The sequence below is a fragment of the Chiloscyllium punctatum genome, chromosome 26, assembly GCF_047496795.1.
Source record: "Chiloscyllium punctatum isolate Juve2018m chromosome 26, sChiPun1.3, whole genome shotgun sequence".
Classification (NCBI taxonomy): Eukaryota; Metazoa; Chordata; class Chondrichthyes; order Orectolobiformes; family Hemiscylliidae; genus Chiloscyllium; species Chiloscyllium punctatum.
The window spans coordinates 38,839,210-38,851,399 of NC_092764.1; the positions used below are offsets into that span (position 1 = coordinate 38,839,210).

At 38.0% G+C, this 12,190-nt stretch overlaps 1 protein-coding gene across 7 annotated transcripts in view; it reads left to right on the plus strand.

Moving 5' to 3' along the window:
* The window catches only part of tshz3b (teashirt zinc finger homeobox 3b), a 75,277-nt gene extending 63,324 nt beyond the window's left edge, over positions 1–11,953 (plus strand). For 5 of the 7 annotated variants that reach the window (XM_072596167.1, XM_072596171.1, XM_072596168.1 and 2 more), the window contains one exon: positions 2,697–8,556. In XM_072596167.1, coding sequence (XP_072452268.1) covers positions 2,697–5,908 — 3,212 coding nt within the window. In that variant the 3' untranslated portion in view covers positions 5,909–8,556. Of the gene's footprint in view, positions 1–2,696; positions 8,557–11,766 lie in introns of those variants that run through there. The other 2 variants (XR_011964261.1, XR_011964260.1) reach the window with 2 other exon arrangements.
* The last annotated feature ends 237 nt before the right edge of the window (positions 11,954–12,190 follow it).

Here is a 12,190-nt window from a genome sequence, read left to right on the forward strand (position 1 = left end):
TACTTGTATTTAATAAACCCAGGTGACCCCCCTTCTCATTTCTCATTGTAAGGGTCAGGTGCAGTTTCTCAGCTTTGGCTGTTGCCTGACATGGAGAAGCTCAAAGTAAAACTATAAGAGAGGCAACCAGACCTACATCAGATACTTCTCCCTCTTAAGTGTCCTGAAAATGTCGTGTCAGGGTTGAGTAAAGGCCTGATACAGAGCAGATCGCAAGAGATGGGTGGGCTCTATCATTGCCTTCTGATATATATTGATCCCCAATATAATCCAGCAAAATCTTGGATATCAATATAACTCTCAATGTGCATCATTCAGCACCCGATCTGTTTTCAAACTAGGTTCTGCAGACTCCAGAGAATTCAAAAGGTTATCAGATTTTTGTTTGTCTGAGACATAGTACGTAACTCGGGTACAGTGTGTCAGGAATTCTGCATGCTATATATTTTTTCTGTTTGTTGCTTCCATTGTACTGACTGCTGCAAATGGTAATAAATATTTTCTACTTCAGTCGCAGTGCTTTCCTTTAGCTAGTACTGCTTGTTCGAAACGAGGGTGGGAAAGGTTCATTGATAATATTTCCGTAAGGCCTCTATGAATATGACATTATTTTCACAGTGTATGAATGTTTTCAGTAGGTCATAGGATTGTGTCAGTATTTGCAGAGATTCTTATATATATATTGTCATTTGTAAGAGATTGCCAGTGAATGCAGGGATTCCCCAGGAATGTATTAATACCTGAAAGTAGTCACAAAATGTGGCAATAGTTTTGGAGGTATTAACCAATTCAGGGGTTCCCTGAAGTGTATGGCTATTTGTGTAGGGTTCTAGAAGTGTGTCAATATTTGCAGTAGGTCCCAGGAGTGTGTCAATATTTACAGCAAATCTCCCACTGGGTAAGTTAAGATGCTATTGTCCTCGGTTATTGCACTTCACAGATGATATCTCAATGGTCTAGTCAGCAGTGATATCTACACAGAATGAACGATTCACTGCTGATTTAAAATAATTTTATTTACTCTTAACAGTAAATTAATCCTTATTTCTACTTGACTCAACTACCTTCTTAAATATGTTTTCTGATCTCGGCACTTCTGAGGTTTTTTTTCGCTGTACTGTCTCATTGATGAATTTTGCACATTGCAGTTCCTGTTCTGGGTCAGCCCAGAGTATGAAAGGCATCTGCATCTACTTTTCATGATCATTCCTTCTCCTCGTTGTAAAGAATACTCATGTGGAAACTGGTCTTTAGCTTTTGAATCTTAAACTATCCTGATTCTTCGTACAGTACAGCTTGGCCATTGACGGTGCTTGAAAACAATTCTTTCCTCAATGCCCTCAGTGATTACTGTAGGTCTGACCTGTTGGAATGTGATGGAAAAAAAAATGAAAAACAGTGTAAAAAGATGTTACCCCTTGAATTTGTGGGGGAGATGTCTGATTCTCTGCTTGCCTCATGCATGATGCTGGTATTTGCAGTGATTAATCGCTGTTTTCTCACATGCTGTTTCTGCTAAATTGGATGATGACATCATTTTGTTGGCACATACTGATTCCAAACAACTGTTCAAATCAGAATGCCCCCCCCCAACCCCCCCACCACCAACCTCTCAAATTTGCCTGTAAAACACAGGGATTTGTTTAATTCCAGTGTGTGGAGTCCAGCTTTATTGAACTGATTACGCAATGGGAATGATCTTTTACTGTAACTGATTTTACATTCAGTGCTGATACATTTTTTTAACACCACTAATGGTGAAAAATCTAAACGGGAGTGTGAAAACTATGCAATATAAACAACATACATTTTCATATATCTCAGTCCTCTCATGGGTTTTCAGTAGCATTTTATAAATTTATTCAAAGAAAATTACTGCAGCATGAAAACATCAAATCTTATACCAAAACTTGGCAATCTTGTTATTGTCATATTTTCCAAAAGCTTTTTTTCTAAACCCATTTCTGACATCTGCAGGCATGCATGCATTTCACTGTTTTGACAGAGTGAAAGTCTGATTAAAATGATGCACACTTAAATGTCAGTGGGTCGAAAGTAACATTCTTCCACAAACCTGTATGTAGCTGTGATTAGTCTGTACAGAATTTTTCAACCATCTGTTCTTCCATAGCAGAATTTTTGAAGTCTAGAAGGGCAAATCTGGATGTAGCCCTCTAAATCATCATAAGGTCTTTTCTTGAAATTGGGAACCCAAATATAAATAATCAACCTGTATAGTTCAAGCCATTTTTTTTAAACACTGCATTTAGAATAAACATTCAATTTACTAAATACTGAAACACAGAAATTTATAATGGTTGCATAATTTAAACTGCAACTGTCTTTGCCTGGAAATGCATTAGAGGTAGAAGAAGCATAAGACATATTAATTGACAGACAGGAACTGCTGTCTCTGAGGTTGATACATGTAATTTATTACTTTAGAAATGAATGCCACCTCCAGAATTTGCTTCATTAATTTCAAATTTAGTTTTAATTTCAAGCTGTTGCCCCTTGAGAAGAATAAGGTGGCAAATTACGTTTGAAGAGACGATTTTATGCACCCAAGAAACACTACATTTTAACTATCTAACTTTGCAGCAGATGTTGCCAGTTATGATGTTTTGCCATATTTAATTTCAATCCATACTAGCAGCAATTACCTTAAAACTGTTCTCTCCTTTTTTTAAATGCAGCCTACATTTCAGACGAATTGAAGGCAGCAGTATTAGAGGACGAAGAAACTGAAGCCAATGAGTCTGGAGCTGACGGAGAATCATCCTCAAAGTATACGTGCAATGAACAGGAATTTAGCAAGGAATCGCCTAGCTACCAGGACTCTCCAGCTGCAGAGTTTTCTGGCCAGGAGATGGACAGCACATCTCATGTTAGTGAAACCAGTGATCGATTGGCTGACTTTGAGAGCAACTCTGTAAAGAATGAAGATGAAAGCAAAGAAGTTGGTGGCCTTCCCGAGGAAGGAGTACAGGACAGTTTAGAACAAATGAAAGCAATATACAACAACATACTGTCAAATTCCTACTGGTCATCTCTGAGTTTGGGCTTGAACCAACCAAGTGAACCAGCAACAAATGGCGGAAGCAGCAGCAGCAGCAGCAGTAGCAGCAGTAGCAGTTGTGGAAGTGGGAGCTTTGACTGGCATCAGTCCGCCATGTCAAAGACATTACAGCAAGTTTCTCAGACCAAGATGATTCAGGAGCCAAGCCTCTTCAGCACAGTACAATTGTACAGGCAAAGCAGTAAGCTCTATGGGTCCATATTTACTGGGGCAAGCAAATTCCGCTGTAAAGACTGCAGTGCTGCTTATGACTCCTTGGTAGAACTGACTGTGCACATGAATGAAACTGGACACTATCGAGATGAGAATAATGAAACTGACAACAACAATCCTAAAAAGTGGTCCAAGCCTCGAAAGCGCTCTTTACTGGAGATGGAGGGAAAGGAGGATGCTCAAAAGGTGCTAAAGTGTATGTACTGTGGCCATTCATTTGAGTCCCTTCAAGACTTAAGTGTCCACATGATCAAGACAAAACACTATCAGAAAGTGCCTCTGAAGGAACCTGTAGCACCAATCTCCACAAAGGTCCTCCCCTCCACCAGAAAAAGGGCAATGCTTGAGCTTGAGCTACCAAGTTCTCCAGATTCCACAGGTGGTACGCCAAAAACTTCTCTTTCTGACACAAGTGATGCATTACAGAAGTCCTCAAACCCTTACGTCACACCAAATAATCGCTACGGACACCAGAATGGTGCCAGCTATGCCTGGCAATTTGAGGCGAGAAAGTCTCAAATCCTCAAGTGTATGGAGTGTGGGAGTTCACATGACACACTGCAGGAACTGACTGCACATATGATGGTCACCGGACATTTTGTTAAAGTGACCAATTCTGCAATCAAGAAAGGGAAGCAGATTGTTGAGGCACCCCAAACTCCAACACCAACACCCGTGTCAGCCATCTTAGAAGATAAAGTACAATCTGTTCCCCTAGCTGCAAGCGCTTTCACGTCATCATTAAGTACACCAGCCAGCGTTTCACCAAAATTAAGTCTTGAAGTGAAAAGGGAAGTAGAAAAAGAAATTGAAAGTGATGAGGACAAAGTGAAAGAAAAAGATAAAAGCTGTGATGATGATGAAAAATATGACATTTCCTCAAAGTATCAGTATCTCACTGAAGAAGATCTAGAAGAAAATCCCAAAGGAGGCCTGGACATCCTAAAATCTCTAGAAAACACAGTGACCTCTGCCATTAATAAAGCTCAGAATGGGACTCCAAGTTGGAGTGGCTATCCTAGCATTCATGCAGCATATCAGCTTCCTAGCATAATGAAGTTACCATTTGGTTCATCAGGGAAGAATACACAATTGAAGTCAGCACACAGCAACATTGATAGTATGGCATCTCCAAAGAGTCAACCACTTGTTTCACCACCTAGTAGCCAGAATTCCCCTGTACCTAAGAACAATTTCCATGCTATGGAAGAGTTAGTGAAGAAGGTCACAGAGAAGGTAACCAAAACTGAAGAAAAATCGAAAGATCCAGAAAACAAGTTATCTCGACTGAAGCATGAAGCACCTTCTCCGTGTGGTAGTGAAGCAGGAGAGGAACAAAAAAGTGAAGCTTCAAAAGACCCCGGTCTGAAAAGCCATGACAATATTTCCAACCACCAGAAAGACATCATGAAAGAGAACCCAGCCAAGGATCATTTGGAGAATGGTACAGAGGCCTTAAAACTCACTGCAAATAGTCTGTGCACTAGCACAGCTATTATTACAGACCACCCTCCTGAACAACCGTTTGTAAATCCATTAAGTGCATTGCAATCCGTCATGAATGTTCACCTAGGGAAAGCAGCTAAACCTGCATTGCCTACCCTGGACCCAATGAGCATGCTTTACAAAATGAGTAACAGCCTGGCAGAAAAGGCTGCTGTGGCCACACCAATTTTGCCAGCCAAAAAAACAGAGCCCATAGACCGTTATTTCTATCATGTCAGCAGTGACCAGCCCATTGATTTGACGAAAGCCAAGAGTGACAAAAGCGGTTCTTTGGGTTCAGTGCTTTTGTCATCCATATCCCCGTCGTCAACATCTTCTTCATCCACTGTGACAACAGCAAAGACATCTGCAGTCGTGTCATTCATGTCAAACTCGCCGCTACGCGAGAATGCCTTGTCAGATATATCCGATATGCTGAAAAACCTGACAGGAAGTCACACATCAAAATCTTCTACACCTACAAGCATTTCAGACAAATCCGAGGTGGACGGTAGCACTGTGGAGGAGCCAGAGGAAATTTCTCCAGCTCAAAAACGTAAAGGCCGGCAGTCAAACTGGAACCCACAGCACTTGCTCATACTGCAGGCGCAGTTTGCAGCCAGTCTGCGACAAACCACTGATGGGAAATTCATTATGTCGGACCTCAGCCCGCAGGAGAGAATGCACATCTCGAGGTTTACAGGGCTCTCCATGACAACAATCAGCCACTGGTTAGCCAACGTCAAGTACCAGCTTCGAAGGACAGGTGGAACAAAATTTCTTAAAAACTTGGACTCTGGTCATCCAGTGTTTTTTTGTAATGATTGTGCATCACAGATCAGAACTCCTTCAACCTACATCAGTCACTTAGAATCACATTTAGGCTTCAGGTTACGAGACTTATCAAAACTTTCAAGTGAACAGATAAGCAGCCAGATAACACATGCAAAACTGCCCTCCGAAAAATCGGTGTTGCCATCTCAAGACGATGAGGCTGGGACAACGTTCCAGTGCAAACTTTGTAATCGGACTTTTGCCAGTAAACATGCAGTTAAACTGCATCTCAGTAAAACTCACGGCAAATCACCAGAGGACCACCTTCTCTATGTTATAGAGCTAGAGAAACAGTAGCATTTACTTTAGTAGCCTAACTATTTGCTTTGAGGACAAATCTGAAAGAAGCCTTAAAGCTACTGTAACAACTCTTGGCACATGTTCTTCATTTACTGCAGAGTAGCACTCTGATCTGAACTCTTTTATATAACTGTACAGTGTTTAATGGAAGCACGTAATCAGCTGTTGTTACTGGTTGATTACAAGGGTAAAAATGGTAAGTGTTTGGAATTTTGTGTAAATTGGATTTAGTTGCTGTGTATCGCTCAGATGCATTAAACTGCATGCGTAATGGACAATTTAGTTAAGCATTTAATACTGAACCTGGTGCACTTTCTCATGTGAATTAAGTGTGCTGGCATTTCTCAGCCTTTAACCTTTAACCCTCTGAGCACTGCTGAAGCACTTCTGCATTAAGTTGCAAAAACAAATTGGCAGCATTCTTATTTTTCAGATCACTGACTGAAAGCCATTATTAAAATAATGATCTGCAGCTGTCTTTATTCAATTCCATTGTCATGATATTTGTGCAGATGATTTTGCACAATATAATTTTCAGATGTATTATTTAATGGAATTAACTACTATTTACAGAGCTAAAATGAATAGTCAATGCTCAAAGGGTTAATAAAATTAGAAAGAAAAACACTTGTACTGTATTTCTTCAACAATAATATACAAAATTCTTTCAAAGGGTTTATGCTATGAGATCCTGCTACAAATGTAAAAAGGCATTCCATGATGTAACCTCCTTTTACTTATTTATGAGCACTCTCACTTGTTATTTTAATGATCATCATGTGTAGAATGCCTTTGATTGGTAAGTTTTGTTCTGCCTAATTATTCTCCCATGATTCCCCACTGCATCTTTATATTTTGGCATATAAAAGGTAACCCGTGGTTACCAGCACACTGAGTGAGTCTGTTCATCTCCATTTTTCAGTTAATTTGCAGAAATAACTGACAGCTGACACCATATGAGAATATATGTATAAAATAGACATGTAAACAGCACAGATACTGTACTGCACTCTGTGCCCTGCCTTGTTGCTGGAAATGAAACACCATTATGGCTGCTCATATAACTTTTTTTTGCCCTTCTGCGACATTAAAACACTTTACAATGATTTTGTGTTGCTTCCACACTATTGTCTACATACGAGGTGCGACAGGTAATGAGCCCATTTACACTGAAGGTTACATGTTCCTGGCTAGAGCTTGAGTGGGTTTATGCTCCTGTCAGGCAAGAGTTTTGGTTAAAGTATTATTTGTTAGATAACTGCAGCACTTACAGAGATACTTTAGAGGTTAGCACCTTTTGCAAGGCCTTAATTCACAGGTGCGCATTGAGACTTAGCTGTAACCCCACCCAAGCGCTGGCTTGTTCCAACACATTGTATATCTTCCAGCCGCCACATTTACACCGTATCTTAAAATAACATTTGTGATAAATGTGCAATTTACCTAATTTATGGCACTATGATGTGCTCAGGGCTACGTTGAAGATGAAAATCTTAAATGGAGCTTGAACAGTGCATTTCACAACAAGAAATCAATATGCCATGGCTTAGAGAGCTATCTGCTGAGGTGAATTTAGCAGAAGCCAACTACTAAGGAGCATAGCCCCAAATCTGTGACCACAGAGTGGTTATAGTAAACCAAAGTATAACTTAATAAAGGATTGGTATCTAACAAACAAGACTACCAACGTTTGTGCATGAAATCTCAATTTTTGTAATATTTTATGTCCTGTACATATTGATCTCTGAATGCTTTTGACTCCTGTCCCAGCCAACTGCCTCTCTTGCAGGCATCACACAAGCTGTAGATGACAGGGAAGGGGGCCATGAATTATGTTAGAAAATTGGGCATTATCTTAAAAAAAATCACATTACCCAGCAAGCTTGACTGTGATATTAACAAAACATTTAATGAATGGTTCCTTATTAAGAAACCATGAAACTGACTGAAACATCGGGCTTACTTTTATCAATATTCCCCTTTTTCTTGTATGTGATATGTTTTGCTCAAGAAGCATCAAAATGTGTCTGAGATTTTTTCCCCTTTTCCCCTTTAACAGAAACACTGTACATACTGGACAGCTTTCACAATCAGCTTAACCCTTACAGTGCTATTCACAGCATTCGTTGGGACAGCGATATGGAACTCCTGCCTATGCAGCAGGGGCAAGAATTAAATATTCAATCCCATTTTGTATTTGCTGGACTTTAAATGGATTTCTAATTGTCATCTGCTTTCCTTGTTTGAATACAATGGATATATGTACTGTGCATACCTGCTCTACATGTTGGAAGGCGAATACTGGTTATTTTATATATATGAGAATTTAATTACACAATTTCTAGGATTCTGCTGAGCCATGTTCTCAAACATGTAAAACAGGCGCGGTATCTGCAATTAGCCTGAGTATTAAATTCAGAGAGTAGTTGCAATTCAAATTCCATGTGAAGTCAACATTGTCTTTTTAATTTCCTTAAAATTGTTTATTTAAATTTTGTTACAATGTCAACATCTTTTCTACTGAAAAATATTTTATATGTTAACATAATCGATTATTGTATGAAAGCACTCTGGACCACTGCAACAAAAACAGTGTATGAATGTAACAGGATACAATAAAAAGAAATATACATGTTACAAAACCAGTGTAGGAATTCCAGACCCTTGGTTTAAGTAAACAGTTCAGCCAGTTTAAGTGGTGATTATTGGGTCATGACATTCATTTTGTGTGTGTGTGTGTGTGTGTGTAAATGCACATGTCCACACATTTTGTCCAATGCAAGCAAATCTCCTGATTCATGTTTTCACTTCACTTTAGAGATGTAAGTATGAATATCACAAACACAGTTAGATATAAAAATAGCTGAATATACAGAGAATAGAATGTTCAGAAATCTAAAAGTTGCACTATTTCAATTCTAAACAAAATGCAGTTGCAATTAGCAGAATGCCTGTTTCAGTTGAATTTTGCAGTCATTCTCACATATGAAGGAACCCCATTTAACACTACTGATAATCTGTTATTATCAAGTTATTCCGCAGTGTTGGAGGATATTTATTCCAAATAAAATAGAGGACTATATAAATAATGATACCTTTTACAGGTCAAGGGATCTTGCAGCAGAACTAAATAAGCCAGTGCCAATGGCATCAGCATTCTATGAGGTCGGGGATATACATATTCTAAATCTTGTTTTAATTTTTATAGAGTACAAACACTTCAATATTAGAAGAAATAAATGATAGAATTTCTATTAAACTTGTGACAAATTCATGATGGTCCAGCAGATGCAGCTCCAAAGATTTTCCTGGGCCTTGTGTAAATACATATTTAATTGTCAGTTCTCATTTTTACTGTTGCTTAATCTCAGATTGCATTTGCACACTCTGAAGTGTTCAGTGAGTATTAATTAAGCATTCTGTTGGATAGCAGTGCTTCATACAGGATATCTTGCAATACCAAATGCAACCACAGATTGAGAATACAATACACATCCAATTATCCAAACTGTTGGAAGCAGCCTCTCACACAGCACAGAAAAAGGAAGAGTTCAGTGAACTGTTAATCAGTTATCAAAGAGTTATAAAATGTCAGTGACATCATTGAGATTCATGAAATCCAGAGATTCCAAAGAACAGCAAGAATTGGTTAGAGGAGTGCTCCTACTGATTGCACTATACTTTGCTGAACACTTGTGCATTAGTCAATATGAATGCTGACCATTGTGTCCTTAGGGAGATATGGAGGTATGGATAATTTTGTTTAACTAAAAATGCTAGTAATGTTCTCTCTCCTGGGACTTTGATTCAGGTTATGTCCCCAGCCATTTGCTTGACCCTGAAGAAAGGGGCATTTGCAGCTAAAATGACATTTAAACTATTAAGCGTGATTACCCTCTCATTGTCACAAGCTAGAAGCTCAATACATTTGCAGAAGGGGTCATTCTACAGAAGCAATATCACTTGAAGAAAGTGATACTTCACTGCCCTGAATTATAATTAATGGGGCAGGGAGGAGAGATGGGTAAGCACTGAGTGATTAGTACCTTGTCAATTGTGTATTCAGCATATACAATGTTATGTCTTTTTTTCTTGTACACTTTATAGAGTGTATGTGGAGTTAGAACAGGCACTGATTTATTATACACAATCTTTTAATGTCTAGTATTCTGCCTGGCTGCAGCAGTGCAGGTCAGAATGGTTGTCTTCTCTGATTATATTTTGAACATTCTACCAGAGAGAAACATTTTTAATATTTGCAAATCTAACAATTCAATAGAATATATTTGCCCATTATAATTACACATTAGCTTTTTTATTGTAAATTATTTTCCAGCTTTAAGTTAAATCTTAAATCTGAAATCAAGTTAAATGTTTATCTCATAATTTTACGTTTTTTTTCCCCCAAGAGCTAGTTGCTGTTCATTCAAATTTTGCAGCAAAACAGGATAAACGCTTTTCAATAGTTCATAGCACAGCCATGTTAAGTCACATTAAACTATATGTCATCTATAACATTGTACTCGAAGGCAGAGATATCCAGCTAGTCCTTTGCTATTTTAAGATTACACAGTATTGTTGCAATTAAGTGGCCTTAATGTTAAAGCCTGAAGATTTTGACAGAAGCATACAGTGTGTAGAGTACACACTTTAAATCTGTGGGTAAGTACTGAATGCAGAAGCGGAAGGTGTATCAGGAAGCACAGCAAAATTGTCAGCTTTTCTGAAGGTACAGTCGCCTTGGTTACGCCTCAGTGGCCATGAAACCGAGTCTGCAAAAGCTGAAGAACTCAGCTCCTGAAAGCCTCATCAGGACTTGTCATCGCTCTAATGAATATCATTTAAATTGCTTTGTATATTGGAGGAGTTTGGATGTCGATTTAATTTGCGCATGTGTTTGAGTTCTTCTGCTTGGCTAGGCTAACAGAGAGTAACAGTCTAATGAAAAGTGAGTTGGTGACAGTGTGATGAGCCAGATCCCAATCAGACTTGTTTGAAGGGTTATTTTGACAGAGTATAGAAGTCAAGAAAGTGGAATTAAAACTGAATGCATCGATTTCTTGTGTTTTCCCCTTTTTGTTTGCCTGTTAACTATTATTCCTTTGTCTGTACAAGTGAGACCTGTTTTATTTTTCATAATTTTCAAGTTTTCACAACATCAACTTAATTCTATAACTGCAGGAATTATTTTAGGATACTAAAATCAAAAATTGTTTCTGAAGCTAAGGATGCCAGTTGTCTAAATAGTCCACTCACAGCAACACATGGTTTGGAATTCTTTGATTTGAATGTTACTGAAAATGTTTGTGCTAACAAGGTCCTTTGCCAGTTAAGTTTGCAGCAGAATTGTTTAAAAATTGATTCATTAATTATATATTATTAAATAGATGTACACAGGCAGACTCATCTAGATATAAAAAAATTCAGTTTGCTCACCCCATGCTGCAGTGTCCTCTTATTCACAAACCTTTCACATTTGTGAATGTGTCCCTTTATATTTTTAAATACAAAAATAATGTAAGCTGGCTTATATACAAGAACATAGTTATGCTCTTTGTATATTTTAAAATCTGTCTTCAGTGTGATGTCTTCCTGAAAGTCATTATAGATAGCTCGCAGTACATCATGACAGAAAGCTGCATAGTGTTAATTGGACATGAGATGATAGAATGGGAACATTTGAAGTAAGGGTGATTAGCTCTTATTTTGTGCTATCCAGATATGAATTGCTGAAATTAAAAGTTGAATAAAGAGTAAAAAACTTAAGATTTTTTTAATAATTTGAAATTAAAAGGAGCTCTCAATCCAGAAATCCAAAAAAAAATCATTGAACTGAATTTTGTTTTTTTTTACAGGAGTCATTTCTAGCACTTGGAAGATACTCTGCTACCGTAAGCAAGAACCAATGTCTTTACACTATTTAGCATTCAAAACAAAATAAATGAGCATTCTAGCCTCAGCTTTAAATTTCTGTTCCTAAGTACAGTCTACAGACTTTAAAAACCAATCGGAAGATACTTCAAAAAACCTGCCAGGTGAATAGTTGGGCAAAGTCTAAATTTGTTTTAATGTTACAATGCTAAGATTGCCTATTTGTATCATGATGACTTGATTGTCACTCACTTCCAAATTTAGAAGCTTTTCATTTTCTTATTCTAACTGGAAGACATAATGTCAAATTTGGCAGATGAACTTCTTTGCAATTTATTGTATTAAAAAGCATTTGTTTCAGTGAAGTACATTTTTGTATAAATTGGAAACATGCTTCGTTGACAACAC